Source organism: Temnothorax americanus, unplaced genomic scaffold, assembly GCF_048541705.1.
Source record: "Temnothorax americanus isolate GAGA-0224 unplaced genomic scaffold, ASM4854170v1 Scaffold272, whole genome shotgun sequence".
Taxonomy (NCBI): domain Eukaryota; kingdom Metazoa; phylum Arthropoda; class Insecta; order Hymenoptera; family Formicidae; genus Temnothorax; species Temnothorax americanus.
In genome coordinates this window covers 22,501-42,280 of record NW_027509414.1, presented here as the reverse complement: position 1 = coordinate 42,280, position 19,780 = coordinate 22,501, and the positions used below count along the sequence as shown (strand labels likewise).

At 42.7% G+C, this 19,780-nt stretch overlaps 4 protein-coding genes across 5 annotated transcripts; 1 reads left to right on the top strand and 3 right to left on the bottom strand.

The window, feature by feature from the left end:
• Positions 1-395: 395 nt before the first annotated feature.
• LOC143899538 (uncharacterized) lies at positions 396-4,084 on the bottom strand. The gene is made up of 2 exons (XM_077409889.1): positions 3,806-4,084; positions 396-3,708 (listed from the first exon to the last, which is right to left on the bottom strand). The coding sequence occupies exon 2, from the start codon at positions 3,414-3,416 to the stop codon at positions 2,523-2,525; it is 894 nt and encodes a 297-aa protein (XP_077266015.1). The 5' UTR covers positions 3,417-3,708; positions 3,806-4,084; the 3' UTR covers positions 396-2,522.
• Positions 4,085-7,429: 3,345 nt separating this feature from the next.
• Positions 7,430-10,211, bottom strand: LOC143899540 (uncharacterized). The gene is made up of 2 exons (XM_077409892.1): positions 9,068-10,211; positions 7,430-8,983 (listed from the first exon to the last, which is right to left on the bottom strand). Exons 1-2 carry the CDS (start codon positions 9,786-9,788, stop codon positions 7,434-7,436), a joined length of 2,271 nt encoding a protein of 756 aa, XP_077266018.1. The 5' UTR covers positions 9,789-10,211; the 3' UTR covers positions 7,430-7,433.
• LOC143899542 (uncharacterized) lies at positions 9,795-10,634 on the bottom strand. The gene has a single exon (XM_077409893.1). It carries the CDS (start codon positions 10,632-10,634, stop codon positions 9,795-9,797), a length of 840 nt encoding a protein of 279 aa, XP_077266019.1.
• A 4,821-nt stretch (positions 10,635-15,455) lies between these two features.
• On the top strand, positions 15,456-18,285 carry LOC143899539 (uncharacterized). Of its 2 annotated transcripts, XR_013257532.1 has the most exons (7): positions 15,545-15,844; positions 16,039-16,222; positions 16,404-16,587; positions 16,783-16,966; positions 17,161-17,478; positions 17,555-17,819; positions 18,128-18,285. XR_013257532.1 is itself a non-coding variant. In XM_077409890.1 (4 exons), exons 1-4 carry the CDS (start codon positions 15,731-15,733, stop codon positions 16,799-16,801), a joined length of 501 nt encoding a protein of 166 aa, XP_077266016.1. In that variant the 5' UTR covers positions 15,456-15,730; the 3' UTR covers positions 16,802-17,106. The 2 variants fall into 2 exon arrangements, 1 of the variants encoding a protein (XP_077266016.1); XM_077409890.1 differs by lacking the exons at positions 17,161-17,478; positions 17,555-17,819; positions 18,128-18,285 and having other exon boundaries at positions 15,456-15,844; positions 16,783-17,106.
• Positions 18,286-19,780: the final 1,495 nt, after the last annotated feature.

Genomic DNA, 19,780 nt, shown 5'->3' with positions numbered 1-19,780 from the left:
TATCTTTTTAGGGATGCCCCATGGGACTTTTTTTGGAAAAAATTTTTAAAATTTACCCCTTTCGTATTTATAAAAATTTTGGGCCCTTTGTAAGGATTTTTTTAAAAAGGACGTCTGCAAGATTGTCCCATTGGGGGAAAAAAAAAGGGGACTTTTACGCCCCTATGGGCACCCCAATGAGCCCAATCCCTTACGATCGGGGGGAATCTTGATATGTCCCCTAACTATTTTTGGGGGTGTATATTTTTTGTCTGGGTTATTACACCAAAATGGCCACCTGTGGAAGAATCATGAGCTTCTTCTAAAATTCGCAAAATCATTTCTCGAGGAACTATAGTTTGAAAAACAACGGAACATAAATTTGGAGACTCCCATTTCCTACACAAAATCCCCGTCTTTAATCACCAGGGAATCCCATTGGAGCCAATAGTCTTTAGCAGTCGAATCTCTCTGAGCTATTTCTTGACGAAGAGGTCGCCTATTTTCCTCTTTTCCACAATAAACTCCTACCGAGAATTCACGTCCATATAAATAGTGATGGAAGGTCTTCAAAGCCTCCACCAAAGCTAACAGCTCCCGACGAGTTACGCAATAGTTCCTTTCAAATTTGCTCAAAACCCGACTATAATAAGCTAAGACCCTCTCCCTACCATCCTGAATCTGAGAAAATATCGCGCCCAAGTCGTGATTTGAAGCGTCAGTATCAAGAATAAATTCCCCTTTTTCTATTAAAAAAGCTAAAATAAGAGGAGAAATTAAGTTTTGTTTAAGCTTCTCAAAAACTTCCTGACAACGCCCATCCCACACAAATTTTCTAAGATTTTCAGTTAAAGAAAATGATGGCTCAGCAATAAGAGAAAATCCTTTCACAAATTTTCTATATAAGAGCAGAGTCCCAAGAAGCTTCGCACTTGCTTCTTATTTTGAGGAATAGGCCACTCTTGAACGGTCTTAATTTTCTCCGAATCAGTGGAGATTCCTCTTTCTGAAACGACATGGCCTAAGTATTTCACTTTTCTCCCGAAGAAAGTACATTTTTTTGGATTGAGTTTTAAATTTGCACCGTAAACAAAGAAATACTTCCCTTAAATTTGCCAGCATTCCCTCGAAAGTTTTATTATAGATAATGACATCATCCAAATAAACCATACAGATCTTATTCAATATCTCACGAAGAACCTGCTCCATCAATCGCTCAAAAGTAGCAGGAGCATTACATAATCCAAATGGCATTACAGTAAACTGCCATAAGCCATTTCCTATAGAGAAGGCCGTTTTCTCCCTATCCTGAGGACGAAGCTTCACCTGCCAATAGCTGCTTTTTAAATCTAAGGTGGTGAACCAGGAACTTCCGGATAAACGATCAAAAAGATAATCTATCTTGGGAATAGGATAAAAATCTTTTTCTGTAATGGCATTGAGCTTCCTGAAATCGATACAGAATCTAATCGTTCCATCTTTCTTTTTTACTAAAACAGTTGGAGAAACCCAGGCGCTATGAGAATCTTCAATGACACCACGTTGTTTCATTTCGTTTAAAATCTTTTCCACCTTTTCTCGCATATGCAGTGGAATTCGCCTAGGAGCCTGTTTAATCGGAGAAGAATTTTTCACCCTAATAGCATGCTCAACGACGGAGCAATTTCCTGCAACCACATCTTCCAAAAAGACATCTTGAAACTCGATCACCAATTCAGCAAACTGCTCTTTTTGAGAAGCGTTGAGAGTTTCGGAATTTTTCTCAAAGAATTTCTTAAGAAAAAAAAGGAATCCCTCTATCAAAACTACAAATTCGGGAACAGAAAAAGTTTTCTTGACTCTCTGACACCGTTTCCTCAAAAACCGAAGAGAAAACGTTTCCTACCCCTATTTTTGAAAGAAAGTCCGCTCCTAGAATACACTCGTTTTTTATGGCCGCTATGATTACCGGAAAATCCAAAGAAAATTTTCCTATTTCGATTCCAACCACCACTCTACGTTTTACAGGAACCGTTTCTCCCATTGGATAGGTCAAGAAATATCTCTCTACAGGAGTGGGTGATTTCAAAGAACCTAACAAATCTTCCCTAAGTACCGACACATCGGAGCCCGTATCTATTCTAAAGACGCAAGTCCGGCCATTAACTCGGCCGCGAAAACAAAAATCACTTAACCCGCTACTTATCCTACTTAATTTCGCAGGGCCTTTGCACCCCTGAGCCGAACATGCCCCGCTGAGCTCGGCTATTCCGAGTTTCCCTTCTCTTCGGTAGTTAGAGAAGGGCACTCCAACCGAAAGTGCCCTTTGGCACCGCACTGCCAGCACTCCTTTTCCTCACGCCCGAATCTCGTCCTGAAACCCGAATTCTTCTTAAAATTTGCAGAACTCTTTTTATCTTTCTCATTCCCCGCCGATTTAATTTCGTTCCCAGCTCTGCCTTTTCTGAGGTCTCTACTTTCAAATTTCCGCGAAAAACTATTCGCTTGGATGACTTTTATTGCCATGGCCCTCTCTATGGCGGCTCTCAAGGAAGTTAATCCCCCTAACTGAAGAGTTGTTTTACGAAACCGTCAGAAAGCGCCGCAACGAACTGGGCGCACGCAATCTTATCCCGCACCTCGGCCGAGCATTCCGAATAGGCTAAACACGCTAAACGTTCTAAATCCGCTCCCAAAACGGGCAGATCTTCTCCGGGTTTTTGTCTCCGATTAGTGAACTGGGTGTAAAACGTTTGAGACATATGCGCTTCGCCAAAACGCAACTCTAACCTAGCCTCTAATTCAGAATAGCGAAGGCTCTCGAATTTGGTTACCCCATTCAATACGGCACGCGCTTTCTTTCTTAAGCTCGAGGCTAAAGCCACGGTTCTCGAAGATTCCACCCAGCCATTCGCTTGCGCAATTAAATTGAACGGTGCTAAATATTCGCACAGAGAAACAATCCCGTCGAACGTGTTAGGCTCTAATTTATAACCGAGCGCCGTCTCACTCGAACCTCCACACGCGGTGCGCCCCGCACACGAGCCCTCGCCCGTGCCCATCACACGCAGCGGCTTGACCGAATTTCCGCACGCGGCGCGCCCCGCACACGCGCCCTCACCCGCGCCTATCTCACGCGTTGCCTTATTCAAAATTCCGCCGTGAAAAACATTATTGGAGGGACTTAGCTGATGTACGGCGAGTTGCTCCTGAAGACGTGTCACCGTAGCATCGCGTTCCTTCAGGCGAGCCTCCAACTCGCTGCGGGAAAGCTGTTGCTTCTGCTGCTCCAGCCGCCGCTCCTGGCGCAGCTTTCGAAGCTCCAAGTAGACAGCTTCGAAAGCACCCGCCTCTGCCTCCGTCGCCCCCGCATCCTGCGGATGGGTCGCGCCCGCCTCCGTTGTTGCCGACGCCGCGGCCTGCGAACGGGTCCTCGGCGGGGTGTGCGTGGTCGTCATCCTGTTCGGGATACTGCGTTCGTCGCCTCGTATCCCGGACAAGCCCCCAAAATGTTACGCTCGTCGAGTGAGCTCGCCGCCGTAACACTATCGCGCACTCCACACTCGCGCACGTATTTTGCGAAACTCGCAAAAGGAAAGAGAACTCAAAAGAACTTAAGAAATGCGTTTATTCTAAGCTCGTAAAACAGAACGCGTGCAGATACTAAAAATCCGCCAGACAGAAAATCAATAAATCCATCAACAAACTCCCGTTGTCAAGGAGCGCGCTTCACAGCTTTCCGCGACTTCTCTACTCAGTGTCCAGCACGGGCGTAACAATATGTTATATAAGATATGTTCATCATTAAAAGCTAATTATAAGTAATATGCATTATAAGTATACATACGTTTCAAATTTGCGCACTTTTGCATGCGTGTGCGGCCACTGAGCATGCGCATATGGCTGCAGGACATGTTCGTAGTTGCTACAGCTCGTCGGTATGACAGGAATCATAACCTGATTCCTGACAACTTTTACGTTTAATATCTCGTTTCGCGGGGCAAAGCGACAGATTCGGTCGTTTTGTGCAAAAACGCGTCGATTAAGCCTAAGTTGAACGAAATCGGTGAGGAGGCCACTATACTTCAGATTTACCCCATTTGCCTAACAGCGGTTCAGTCAAATAGCATCTGCCTAGGAAAATAGCATTTGACTAGGAAAATAGCAAGAATAAATGGTGAAAGCTATTTGGCCAGGCAGATAGCATTTGCTTAGTCAGAAGTTATTTTCCTAAAATAACCATTTGCCTACGACATATATAATAAATATTGAGTCAACGGAAAAGTAGGTTCTCTATGCTTGGCAGAAAGTGCCGCTAGGGAATTTTTAAGTCGATTCTTATGAATCAAGCTTGAATTTGATGTCTATGTATCCCAGGTTGCCGATGACAAGGTCCAGATAGTGCGCTTTATAGTTTTCGGTGTCCAGGTGTAATAATACGTTGAATTCGATGTCTACGTGTCCCAGGTTGCCGATGACGAGGTCCACATAGTGCGCTCCGTAGTTTTTGGTGTCTACGTGTATTAATATCTTGAATTCGATGTCCACGTGTCCCAGGTTGCCGATGACGGGATCCAGATAATGCGCTTCATAGATTTCGGTGTCCAGGTGTAATAATACGTTGAATTCAATGTCCACGTGTCCCAGGTTGCCGATGACGAGGTCCACACAGTGCGCTTCGTAGTTTTCGGTGTCCAGGTGTAATAATATGTTGAATGCGATGTCTACGTGTCCCAGGTTGCCGATGACGAGGTCCACATAGTGCGCTCCGTAGTTTTCGGTGTCTACGTGTGTTATGTGTTGACAATCTGGTTGGTGTTGTGCGAATGAGATTAAGAATGTCAGGAATGATGAAGAAGCGTAAAGAGCAAAAAAGTTTAACACAAAGAATTTAGGAACAGCATAAACATAGATCACAAGAATGAATGGTGCGTAGATCAAAGATGTTTAATATGAAAGACGTAGAAAAAATCAGGAACGTAGAACGCAGGATGAATGGCGCGCAGATCAATGATGTTTATCGCGCAGGACGCAGGAAAATCAGAATCGTAGATCGCAAGGATGAATGGCGCGCAGAAAAATCAGGACTGAGTTAAATCTGTAAATAACAAATCCAAATAATTTAAAAATCTCAAAAAAGGGGTATCAATTCGTCATTCGGCGTATTCGGTGTATCAACGTAATTCAGCATTATGATAAACTCAAAGCGGTGTATCAAAAACGTCATTCGAAATCTCTTTACAGTTTCGAACTATTCGTCATCAGCGGTGTATCAAAAAACATTCATTCGAAATCTCCCTACAGTCTCGAACTGTTCGTCATCACGTAAGAGGTCTGAATCTTACATCGCAGTCTCGAACTGCTCGATCACCTTTAAAGGTGTACGCAAGAACATTCGTTGTCCTTCACCATAATATAAAGCTGATCGCAAAAAAGCTACGCGGTAATCACGCAACATCGTGTTGCCCGTCATGACCTCGAACGTATGAATCCGCGGTTAACTCAATCGTAGTAAAGCTTACTCTTACCTTTAAACTTCTATCTACCTTCTTACGTATAAAGACGACGAATTCGAATAATCCGCTATGACTCCATCATTCGAGCAATCCGCTATGACTCCATCGAATCTCCTTTCGAAACTCCCTTCGAAATGTCTCCGTCGAATCTCCTTTCTCCGTCGAATATCCTTTCTGTACGTCTCCGTCGAATCTCGCACTCCACTCTTTCGAACTCGCACTCTTTCGAACTCGCACTCTTTCGAACTTTATCCCTTTTATCTTTCGTTACGATATTTTCCTTTTCAAAATAGTTCGCGATATCGGAGAGAGAAGTAAGCAGACAGACAAGAAAAAAAAACAACAACACGAGAAATTCATCGTTGCTAAAATCGATTCTCTGAAGCCGCGTTCGTTGATCGTCACGCTTTCCTCGATCGCGCTCGCGACGTCCAAACCGACGTTAAAGCGGCGTTAATTTCGAAACATTTCCGCCCGCCTTCGACGACAGAGTTGGCGAACAATTTTCGTCTGGATTGAATGGCAGAACACAAAGTTTGGCAATGGGTCGTTTAAAACTTGAAGAGGCTGTGCGAAGGGTTACTACTCTTGTTAATCCGTCAGGTCCTGGATGAAGTTTCGTGACTCTGCCTAAAGGCCACTTGGATGGCGGGTAACGTTCGTCGGTCATGAGAACTAAAGATCCCTCTTTTATATCATTAGAAGGATGATACCACTTTGATACAGCCAGATATCTTTGGAGACATTCCACTGACCATCAGGAAGTGTCCCGGGGTCAAGGCAGTGTAGTCGCTAGGATCGTCTGACAGAGGGCAAAGTGGACGAGAATTCAATACTGCTTCGATTTGAATTATCACAGTGTTCAATTCTTCATAAGTTAACAAAGTATCTCCGATCACTCGAGTTAGATGAAATTTCGTTGATTTTACAGCTGCCTCCCACTTTCCTCCAAAGTGAGGAGCTGATGGCGGATTGAAGATCCATTTAGTACCGTCCTTTGCTAGAATAGAAGCGAGTTCACGCAATTCCTTAGATGCTATACTAAAACGTTGTCGTAAAGCAATATCAGCGCCAACAAAATTTTTTCCACAGTCGCTTTGAAGGGTAGCGCAGATGCCTCGACGAGCAGTGAAGCGTTTGTATGCCGCAATAAATGCTTCAGTCGAATAATCGGTTACTATTTCGATATGTATGGCTGAAGTAGCTTGACACACAAAAATCGCAAGGTAACCTTTATAGTTTCGAGCCGCCCGCCCTCTCCAAGTTTTGAGCATGATGGGACCAGCATAATCTAACCCAGAATGTAGAAACGGTCTTGCTTGAGTAACTCGAGACATTGGAAGTTGACCCATAAGTTGCTGAGCTCGGATTCCACGATATCGAGCACAACGAATACATTTGAGAATGAAGAAGCGAATAGGAGCCCTGCCTCCAATGATCCAATATGTTTGACGGATAAAGCTCAATGTAACTTGCGTTCCCCCGTGAAGTGTGCGGCTATGAGCGTCGTCAATAATGAGTGTGGTGAGAGGGGATGTTCTTGGAAGGATGATGGGATGTTTTGATTCCATGGAAAGATCAGCGTAATGTAATCGTCCTCCAACACGTAAGAGTTCATCTCGATCCAGGAATGGGGTTAATTTAGCCATAGGATGAGATCGTGGAAAAGTGTCTCCTTTAGAAATAATCAGTAAATCATTAGCGAACCAAGAATGTTGCACTTGTTTGCACCAAAAATTTCGGCTTTGATGTATCTCTTCCGGTGTCAGCGGCCAAAAAAGAGAAGTTTGCGGCTTTTTCCTTAGACGAGACAGAACACGACGACAGAGAGCTGTGATTCTAAACAAGAATGATAAGGAGGAATATCTATCAAGCAGTGACCAATAAGGTTTCGGGGATGACACGGTAAGTGAGACCATTCCAGGTCGCTTTTCGAGATCGGTCTCTGGCGAAAGTTTACTAACAGCTTTTGGCCACAAGGAAGATGGGACCGAACCAACTGGGACCGTTCCACCAGAGATTGTGATTAATGAGTTGTTCTGGAGTTAGTCCGCGGGAAGCGCAGTCTGCTGGGTTCTGTTTTCCTGGTATGAAGTGCCACGATCCTTGGGGTAGCATCTCTTGAATAGCAGTAACTCTGTTCCGCACAAAATCTTTCCATCGCGATGGATGTGTGGTAATCCAGTAAAGAGTGACAGACGAATCAGTCCAAAGGTGTACAGGTACATCAGATAGATCCAACACTTTCTGAATATGTGTCATCAATTTCGATAATAGGAGAGCGGCTGAAAGCTCTAACCGCGGAATTGAAAGTAATTTAAGTGGAGCGACTCTAGTTTTTGCACTCACTAAGCGCACTAAATATTCATCATTGCCTTGTGAGACCCGAACGAACACCGCAGCAGCCATTGCCATAGAAGAAGCGTCTGAGAATCCATGAAGTTCTACTATACGTTTGGACGATCCAAGTCCTAACCATCTCGGAATAGAAAGCTTTTGAAGTGTGGTCAACTGAAGACGAAATGAGATCCAACGATCGTGTAACTCCGAAGGAACAGAATCATCCCATCCACTCTTGAGTAACCAAAGTTCCTGTAAAATTATCTTGCTCCGGATCATCACTGGAGAAATAAAACCTAGAGGGTCGTACATTTGAGCAATTTCAGAAAGTATCGTTCGCTTGGTAACTCGATCACGTTGCGATGATTTATCAGAAAAAAGGAAGGTGTCAGTCTCTGGATTCCAAATGAGCCCGAGAATTTTCACAAGGGATGGCTCAAATTCAACTGGAGAAGAAGATTCAGAAGAAGATTCGTTGCTACTGTCCGAAACTGGAGGCAATATTTCTTGATTGTTACTCTTCCATTTTTGCAAGGGAAAGCCGCCCGCCATACAAAGCTGTGTAACTTGGTGCACTATCTCTTTGGCCTCAGAGATTGTGTCGGCACCTCCAAAAGTGTCATCGATGTAGCGGCCTTTCTTGAGAGCTGGAACAGCTTTAGGAAAACGCGCACCTTCATCCTCAACAAGTTGTAGTACCGTTCGGAGTGCGAGAAAAGGGGCACATGTGAGCCCGAAAGTGACAGTGGTGAGTTGATGAGGAGCAGGCTGACCTTCTGAATTGAACCAAAGAATGGACTGTAACGCCCAATCATCTGGGTGTACGGCAATTTGTCGGAACATCTTGACGATGTCCGTAGAAAAGATAAATCGATGTGTGCGAATCCAAAGTAGCACGTCGGAAATATCCGTCTGAAGTTTTGCACCTGAGTGGAGAATTTCATTAAGAGAAACTCCGGAGCTAGTACGACAGGAACCGTTGAATACCACCCGTAGTTTGGTGGTAAGTCTGTCCTCACGAATGACGCCATGATGTGGAAGATAAAAAGCAGGTGTACTATCTTCAGAGATGGGAGCTGCGACCATATGACCGAGTGTCAGATAATCTTTTAAAGATTCTTCATATCTCTGCTTATATAGTGGGTCTGAAGAGAAACGTCTTTTCAAGCCTAAAAAATATCTGAGTGCAATATTTCGAGAGCTTCCCAAGGAAGAAAGGGGTGACTTCAATGGGAGACGAACGATATATCGACCTTTTTGATCTCGTGAGTGTGTATTCACGAAATGTTGTTCACATGCCAATTCATCTGGCGTAAGGTTTGATCCAAGTAAGGAGATAGTTTCTTCTTGTTTCCAAAATCTGGTGAGTGACTCTTGAAGTTCATCATCAGTCGAGCAGTGTAGGATGCGCCCCTTTGCAGGAGATCCGCCAGTGTCGATGGAACCAGATAAAATCCATCCAAAGATGGTCTGTTGAGCGAGGGGTTCGTTACAGCTTCCTCGTTTTATTCCTTCCAGGATGATAGACCCATAATAATCCGCTCCAATGATCATATCCACAGGACCGGAGATTGCAAACTCTGGATCTGCTAAAGAGAGTCCTTTGGTATGATTCCAGGATCGATTGTTGGTATAAAATGAAGGAATCTTGATAGTCAAAGTAGTTAAGATAAAGGCTTTAATAATACATTCTGAAAAAGAATTGTGAATGGACTGTAGCCTAACGGTAACTAAGCCTCTAGTTTTCCCTGAATAGGTTCCGCCTATGCCGAGAAGAGGGATTGAAGCGGCACAACGTTTTAAGCGTAAACGTTGAGTAAGATCCTCTGTTATGAAGGATAATTCCGAGCCTTGATCGATAAGAATGCGTACAGTATATTGCACATTATTCAAACCAATAGCGATGGCTCGACAAGTAGCAAGAAGTGTCGTATTCCGTTGTAGAGAGGGTAGATCTCGAGGTTGACCTAACATTGCTAGTCATTCCGCATTGGATGTAGAAAAATCTTCAATCGTGGACTCCGGCTCCTTCTCGTTAATTTGAGAGAGAGCAACTGCTTTTTCACCCTGCACTTGACTTCCTTTACCGGGGTGAATTGAAGTATGATGTTGTTTTCCGCACTTCAGGCAACGTCTGGTACTTCGACAATTTCGTAGAGCGTGGTCTCCCAAACAATTGAAACATCTACGTTTTTGAGCAACAATATCGTATCGTTGATTACTGGTTTTAGATTGGAAAGTTGGACAGCCAGACAAATTGTGAGATGCATCACATAATGGACAACAAGGATAATTAGTGTTTGAATCAGAGGAGCCTACATGAACGGCGTTTCCGAAACGCGTCGAAGAACTGTGTCGATTTGAGTGTTCTTTGCTGCTGACTGCATTTGGATATTCCAAAGCCAAATTTTGCATCGCTTGAGTTCTTCCGATTACGAAATCCTCGAATTGTTTAAACGTCGGGAAAGTTGAAGTCGATCCAAGTTTTACCTCCCAAGCCTCTCGAGAATCCGCATCGAGCAGCTTTACTAATAAATGAACTAGAATCGGATCCCAGTAGTCTACGAAGCATCCCAAGGCTCTCAATGCTCCGATTGATTCAGTAGCAGAAGCGAGAAGAGAACTGAGTCCAGAAGCTGCCTTTGTCTTCAAAGGTTTAAGATTGGTGAGACTATCTAAATGCGCGGAAATGAGAAACCGTTTATTTTCATAGCGTGTTACCAATGTATCCCACGCTATTTCAAAACTGTCACCAGACATCGGCAGATTGGTGACAAATTTTAAGGCTTCTCCTGACAGGGACGTCTTTAAATAGTGCATCTTCTCTACCTCTGGTATTTCTGCGTCATTTCGAATAATGGATGTGAATAAGTCGTGGAAAGACCTCCATTCTTGAAGTTTTCCAGAGAATTGCGGCAAGACGATTTTCGGCAAAGATTGATGTCGTCTGTACGATCGAGACGGCTCACCGGAATTTGATGTCGGACGACATGATCTAGACGGCTCACAAGAATTTGATGCCGCCGATGGCGTGGAAGAATGAGAGCTTTCCAATTCATCTCGTTGAGAGCGAAGTTTTGACTTAGCCAAAATATAAAACTTTTGACAACGTTCAAATATTTTATCTGTGATGTATCGGTGATCTTTTAGCCGTCTATCTCCCGAGCGGCATAAATCCACATGTTCCTCTCGAAAGTGTTGCCAGTTTTCGTCGAGTAATTCCAATCGAGCGTTAATAAGTTGAAGAGATGCCTCATCATGATCATCTTCCGTCGCTGCCTGCTGAATTAATTTGTATCGACTGCGTTGCAGCGAAATCCTTGTATCAATACTTGACATAATGTTAAGCACAACAATATCCGGCTCGAAGGACCAAAAAATGTTATGTGTTGACAATCTGGTTGGTGTTGTGCGAATGAGATTAAGAATGTCAGGAATGATGAAGAAGCGTAAAGAGCAAAAAAGTTTAACACAAAGAATTTAGGAACAGCATAAACATAGATCACAAGAATGAATGGTGCGTAGATCAAAGATGTTTAATATGAAAGACGTAGAAAAAATCAGGAACGTAGAACGCAGGATGAATGGCGCGCAGATCAATAATGTTTATCGCGCAGGACGCAGGAAAATCAGAATCGTAGATCGCAAGGATGAATGGCGCGCAGAAAAATCAGGACTGAGTTAAATCTGTAAATAACAAATCCAAATAATTTAAAAATCTCAAAAAAGGGGTATCAATTCGTCATTCGGCGTATTCGGTGTATCAACGTAATTCAGCATTATGATAAACTCAAAGCGGTGTATCAAAAACGTCATTCGAAATCTCTTTACAGTTTCGAACTATTCGTCATCAGCGGTGTATCAAAAAACATTCATTCGAAATCTCCCTACAGTCTCGAACTGTTCGTCATCACGTAAGAGGTCTGAATCTTACATCGCAGTCTCGAACTGCTCGATCACCTTTAAAGGTGTACGCAAGAACATTCGTTGTCCTTCACCATAATATAAAGCTGATCGCAAAAAAGCTACGCGGTAATCACGCAACATCGTGTTGCCCGTCATGACCTCGAACGTATGAATCCGCGGTTAACTCAATCGTAGTAAAGCTTACTCTTACCTTTAAACTTCTATCTACCTTCTTACGTATAAAGACGACGAATTCGAATAATCCGCTATGACTCCATCATTCGAGCAATCCGCTATGACTCCATCGAATCTCCTTTCGAAACTCCCTTCGAAATGTCTCCGTCGAATCTCCTTTCTCCGTCGAATATCCTTTCTGTACGTCTCCGTCGAATCTCGCACTCCACTCTTTCGAACTCGCACTCTTTCGAACTCGCACTCTTTCGAACTTTATCCCTTTTATCTTTCGTTACGATATTTTCCTTTTCAAAATAGTTCGCGATATCGGAGAGAGAAGTAAGCAGACAGACAAGAAAAAAAAACAACAACACGAGAAATTCATCGTTGCTAAAATCGATTCTCTGAAGCCGCGTTCGTTGATCGTCACGCTTTCCTCGATCGCGCTCGCGACGTCCAAACCGACGTTAAAGCGGCGTTAATTTCGAAACAACGTGTATTAATAACTTGAATTCGATGTCCACGTGTCCCAGGTTGCCGATGACGAAATCCACACAGTGCGCTTCGTAGTTTTCGGTGTCCAGGTGTAATAATACGTTGAATGCGATGTCTACGTGTCCCAGGTTGCCGATGACGAGGTCCACACAGTGCGCTCCGTAGTTTTTGGTGTCTACGTGTATTAATATCTTGAATTCGATGTCCACGTGTCTCAGGTTGCCGATGACGAGGTCCACACAGTGCGCTTCGTAGTTTTCGGTGTCCAGGTGTAATCGTACGTTGAATTCGATGTCTAGGTGTCCCAGGTTGCCGATGACGAGGTCCACATAGTGCGCTCCGTAGTTTTCGGTGTCTACGTGTATTAATACCTTGAATTCGATGTCCACGTGTCCCAGGTTGCCGATGACGAGGTCCACACAGTGCGCTTCATAATTTTCGGTGTCCAGGTGTAATAATACGTTGAATTCGATGTCCACGTGTCCCAGGTTGCCGATGACGAGGTCCACACAGTGCGCTTCGTAGTTTTCGGTGTCCAGGTGTAATAATATGTTGAATGCGATGTCTACGTGTCCCAGGTTGCCGATGACGAGGTCCACATAGTGCGCTCCGTAGTTTTCGGTGTCTACGTGTATTAATACCTTGAATTCGATGTCCACGTGTCCCAGGTTGCCGATGACGAGGTCCACACAGTGCGCTTCGTAGTTTTCGGTGTCCAGGTGTAATAATACGTTGAATGCGATGTCTACGTGTCCCAGGTTGCCGATGACGAGGTCCACATAGTGCGCTCCGTAGTTTTCGGTGTCTACGTGTATTAATACCTTGAATTCGATGTCCACGTGTCCCAGGTTGCCGATGACGAGGTCCACACAGTGCGCTTCATAGTTTTCGGTGTCCAGGTGTAATAATACGTTGAATTCGATGTCCACGTGTCTCAGGTTGCCGATGACGAGGTCCACACAGTGCGCTTCGTAGTTTTCGGTGTCCAGGTGTAATCGTACGTTGAATTCGATGTCTAGGTGTCCCAGGTTGCCGATGACGAGGTCCACATAGTGCGCTCCGTAGTTTTCGGTGTCTACGTGTATTAATACCTTGAATTCGATGTCCACGTGTCCCAGGTTGCCGATGACGGGATCCAGATAATGCGCTTCATAGATTTCGGTGTCCAGGTGTAATAATACGTTGAATTCGATGTCTACGTGTCCCAGGTTGCCGATGACGAGGTCCACATAGTGCGCTCCGTAGTTTTCGGTGTCCACGTGTCCCAGGTTGCCGATGACGAGGTCCAGATATCGCGCTCCGTATTTTTCGGTGTCTAGGTGTAATAATACCTCGAATTTGATGTTCACGTGTCCCAGGTTGCCGATGACGAGATCCAGATAGTGCGCTTCATAGTTTTCGGTGTCCAGGTGTAATTGTACGTTGAATTCGATGTCTAGGTGTCCCAGGTTGCCGATGACAAGATCCACATAGTGCGCTCCGTAGTTTTCGGTGTCTACGTGTATTAATATTTTGAATTCGATGTCCACGTATCCCAGATTGCCGATGACGGGATCCAGATAGTGCGCTTTATAGTTTCCGGTGTCCAGGTGTAATCGTACGTTGAATTTGATGTCTACGTGTCCCAGGTTGCCGATGACGAGGTCCACATAGTGCGCTTCGTAGTTTTCGGTGTCCAGGTGTAATAATATGTTGAATTCAATGTTTAGGTGTCCCAGGTTGCCGATGACAAGGTCCACATATTGCGCTCCGTAGTTTTCGGTGTCTACGTGTATTAATACCTTGAAATTGATGTCTAGGTGTCCCAGGTTGCTGATGACGAGGTCCACATAATGCGCTTCATAGTTTTTGGTGTCTAGGTGTATTAATAACTTTAAATCTGAATGGGTGCGTTCAGCCAATACTCCGCTAGCCTAGCAATCGTGAGCAGTTGCTCGTTTTTGCTCGTTTCTTCTCTTTTTAATCCAGTAAGTCAAAAAAGAGGAAACGAGCGAAAACGAGCGACTGCTCACGATTGCTAGGCTAGCAAAGTATCGGCTGAACGCACCCAATGTAGGACACGTAGATATCGAATTCGGGGTATTAATACATGTAGACACCGAAAACTACGAAGCGCACTATGTGGACCTCGTCATCGGCAACTTGGAACACGTGGCCATCAAATTCAAGGTCAAGAGACACGGTAGTGTCTCGCGCCAAGTACACGCAGAGCGAGACCGACCGTGACTCTTTTACGCGACGCGACGGGTTGCGAGTACCCGAGATGTTGAGATCTCGATAACGAGTGAACGGATCAAGTTCTAAGTAGGCTTGATCGATAGCTTGGGGTCCAATTAAGGGGGGGTTTCTCTCATAATATTTCGCTACGTGCCCTACGAGCGGAGATATTGCGACGCAAATTCCAAATGCGAAAATTTATTTTTAAGATACGTCGTCTCCGTCAACCGCTTTTCTTTATAACATACATGTAACAAACAGAGAACGTCACTTTCACTTTTTCGACACTGGCGGCTAGCAGCGTTAGTGTCGCAGTGCAGTGCAGTGCAGACAGTGCGTTCGTTTAGAGCGCTATCCTGTCAGTCAGTTCATCATCTGATCAGTTAACCTATCTCGATCGATCGAGAGACACGGTAGTACGCGCGGAGCGAGACCGATCTGTGACTTTTTATTAAGCGTCGCGAGGTAAGGTGCGACAACGCGCGCATACGCGCGTACGCGAAACGGCAGTAACACCGTAATCGTGCCGGCGATATACTGAATTGAATTGCTTCGTGCTTATCTAAAGATTTCGTATCCCTACATTGGGTGCGTTCAGCCGATACTTCGCTAGCCTAGCAATCGTGAGTAGTCTCTCGTTTTCGCTCGTTTCCTCTCCTTTGACCCAATGGATTAAAAGGAGAGGAAACGAGCGACTGCTCACGATTGCTAGGCTAGCGGAGTATCGGCTGAACGCACCCATCTACTATCGCTGCCGGAAAAGAAGGTTCTCTACGCTTGGCAGAAAGCAGAAAGTGACGACTGACACGTTCGATCCCGACTTCGTTGATCGCAGAAGAGCTCAACTCGAGGTACGTTTCCGATTTGCAATTAAAAAATTTTGTGCGATGAATGATATATAGGCTACGGTCAACGTGATACAAATGCTTTGGAGCGTTCTTCCTCTCCTTCTTTCTTCATTGAAAGAAAAGAGAAGAGGAATGCTTCGAAGCATTTGTAGTGTCACGTTGACCGTAGCCATAATATCATATTAATACATTATTTTATTTTTTAGGTCAAGGATTGCCATTTAAAGCTGGTACGTTTGATGGGGCTGTCAGTATTTCTGCGCTTGTAGTTGTGCTATGCAAGCAATACTTTGCACAATCCTACAAGACGTTTATATCGTTTCTTATCAACGTTGTATGCATGTCTGTCAAGAAGCGCAAGAGCAGTGTTACAATTCTATCCAGAGAACGGTGAGAACAAGTTGTTGATATTATATATATCTTGATATATAGGCTACGGTCAACGTGATACAAATGCTCTGGAGCGTTCTTCTTCTCCTTCTTTCTTCATTGAAAGAAAAAAGAAGAGGAATGCTTCGAAGCATTTGTAGTGTCACGTTGACCATAGCCATAATATCATATTAATACATTATTTTATTTTTTAGGTCAAGGATTGCCATTTAAAGCTGGTACGTTTGATGGGGCTATCAGTATTTCTGCGCTTGTGGTTGTGCTATGCAAGCAAAACTTTGCACAATCCTACAAGACCTTTATATCGTTTCTTATCAACGTTGTATGCATGTCTGTCAAGAAGCGCAAGAGCAGTGTTACAATTCTATCCAGAGAACGGTGAGAACAGGTTGTTGATATTATATATATCTTGATATATAGGCTACGGTCAACGTGATACAAATTCTTTGGAGCGTTCTTCCTCTTCTTCTTTCTTCATTGAAAGAAAAGAGAAGAGGAATGCTTCGAAGCATTTGTAGTGTCACGTTGACCGTAGCCATAATATCATATTAATATTTAGGTCAAGGATTGCCATTTAAAGCTGGTACGTTTGATGGGGCTGTCAGTATTTCTGCGCTTGTGGTTGTGCTATGCAAGCAAAACTTTGCACAATCCTACAAGACGTTTATATCGTTTCTTATCAACGTTGTATGCATGTCTGTCAAGAAGCGCAAGAGCAGTGTTACAATTCTATCCAGAGAACGGTGAGAACAGGTTGTTGATATTATATATATCTTGATATATAGGCTACGGTCAACGTGATACAAATGCTCTGGAGCGTTCTTCTTCTCCTTCTTTCTTCATTGAAAGAAAAGAGAAGAGGAATGCTTCGAAGCATTTGTAGTGTCACGTTGACCGTAGCCATAATATCATATTAATACATTATTTTTTTTTTTTAGGTCAAGGATTGCCATTTAAAGCTGGTACGTTTGATGAGGCTGTCAGTATTTCTGCGCTTGTGGTTGTGCTATGCAAGCAAAACTTTGCACAATCCTACAAGACGTTTATATCGTTTCTTATCAACGTTGTATGCATGTCTGTCAAGAAGCGCAAGAGCAGTGTTACAATTCTATCCAGAGAACGGTGAGAACAGGTTGTTGATATTATATATATCTTGATATATAGGCTACGGTCAACGTGATACAAATGCTCTGGAGCGTTCTTCTTCTCCTTCTTTCTTTATTGAAAGAAAAGAGAAGAGGAATGCTTCGAAGCATTTGTAGTGTCACGTTGACCATAGCCATAATATCATATTAATACATTATTTTATTTTTTAGGTCAAGGATTGCCATTTAAAGCTGGTACGTTTGATGGGGCTGTCAGTATTTCTGCGCTTGTGGTTTTGCTATGCAAGCAAAACTTTGCACAATCCTACAAAACGTTTATATCGTTTCTTATTAACGTTGTATGCATGTCTGTCAAGAAGCGCAAGAGCAGTGTTACAATTCTATCCAGAGAACGGTGAACAGGTTGTTGATATTATATATATCTTGATATATATATGATGGCAAATACTGGCCGTATTGTCCTCGGTTAGAGGCAGGAGCCAACGAAACCACCGTTTTATACTGAGAGAAATCGCGAAAGTACAAATGGTAAGTACTGTCTTTTCAATATATATTTCACATAATTTCACATAATTACAATGTTGCTATTTTTATTTTATTTTAGATGGATATAGATGATAACGATTTCGCCGATTTCGAGCTAGAATTATCATTGGAAGAAAAATCAGCCACCGATATCGCTGCCGGTCCCGTCGCCGCCGGTTCCGTCGTCGCCGCCGGACCTGTCGCCGCCAGTTTTGTCGCCGCTGGACCTGTCGCCGCTGGTTCCGTCGTCGCCGACCATCCTGTCGCCGCCGGACCTGTCGCCGCTGATCCCGTCGTCGCCGATCGTGCCGCTGCTCGTTTCGATGCCGAAGATGATAGACAAGGTAATATTAATATTATGTATATTTAACAGAAAGTAATGACATATTTATGATATATTCCGCCAATAATTTGATTGCGATTACGAAAAGTATTACCCCAGCCAGAGTTTGAACCTGGAACCTCCCGCTATCCGTGCAGGCGTCGCCTCAATTCGACCACTGAGGCATGTGGTAACATTTATCGCAATAACAAACAAACATACCATCTTAATCGAAATTAATAAATATCTTCTTGTTATATATGAAAAATTTAATTCATATTATATGTATTTAATTCATAAAATTTCTTATACAATTTTATTATTTTACAGTTCGAAGACCAAGAGGCAGAGCCGCAGGGATACGACGGCAAGAAGAAAGGTTCATGGCCTTCTTATATAAATTGTCATCATCCAATTACCATTGAGGTAGACGAGGCAGAGGCAGAGGCAGACGTTGAGAGCAACAGGATTTAATCTTTGTCTCTATATAACCTTTATATAATGTCTCTAAATAATCTCTATATATAATAATGTCTATATAATGTCTCTATATAATAATCTCTATATATAATAATGTCTCTGTATAATCTATATATATATATATATATATATATATATATATATATATATATGATACACATTAAAAATAATTGAAAAGTAATTAGAGATGAATGCATTCGTATTGTTTTATTATAAAAAATAAAATTGCGTTCAGGTATTTTATGTATATGTATAACCTTATCGTATATAATTATATTGTATAATCAGAACCGCTTGCCACCAGTGTCGAAAAAGTGAAAGTGACGTTTCTGATTATGACGTCATCATATAAGACGTCGGCGTTAGAAGTATATACGTATTCGTATCTTAAAAATAAATTTTCACATTTGGACTTTGCGTCGCAATATCTCCGCTCGTAGGGCACGCAGCGGAATATTATGAGAGAAACCCCCCCCCCTAATTGGACCTCAAGCTATCGATCAAGCCTACTTAGAACTTGATCCGTTCACTCATCGTTATCGAGATCTCAATATCTCGGGTACTCGCAATTCGTCGCGTCGCGTAAAAGAGTCACGGTCTTAATAATTTATTAAAGGATACATTTTTAAATTGGGGTCCGTTATATGGAAAAACATGCCAATTTTGTGCAGGAAATCTAGTATTTAGAAATGAATTAACGTTGACGAAAGAAATAGTTATCATTCATTTAATTTTGTTCTCGTCACAGGATAATAAATTAGTGAAAATACCACAGACATTTAATTTAACTAGCATATCAACAACTAAGATATCGATAGCGAAACAGCAGTATAAAGTAATGAATACTAAATTTCATCAGGGTACATCTATTGAAGATGGTCATTATACAAGTATGTGTAGAGAAAAGACATTTTGGATTGAATTTGATGATGGAAAAATTATAGAAAATAAACAATGGCCTACAGGTGCTAAAGGTCTTTATATATTATTTTTGGAAAAAGTTGGTAAGAAATAATTTATACAAGCAACGTAATATACATGCATATTTTACATAAAAGCAATGTCCGGCAATATGTATATATATATATTTACAACTTCAGACACATTTCTTTATAAGATGTAATTTTTTTCTGTTAAGATTAAGATGCGTAACACTACAAAAAGGCGTGATATCCGTACAAAATTACCTTTTTCAAAAAAAAAGGTAAAAAAAGGCGCCAAGTACACGCATAGTAGTACATATGTATTATGTTGATACCTCGAAAAAAACAAAGTGGTAGTATTATACCTCGAAATAACACCCTGTACATACTGTTTATACAATGCGTAATACTACAAAAAGGCGTGATATCCGTACAAAATTACCTTTTTTAAAAAAAGGTAAAAAAATGCGCCAAGTACACGCATAGTAGTATATATGTATTATGTTGTTACCTCGAAAAAAACAAAGTGGTAGTATTATACCTCGAAATAACACCCTGTACATACTGTTTATACAATGCG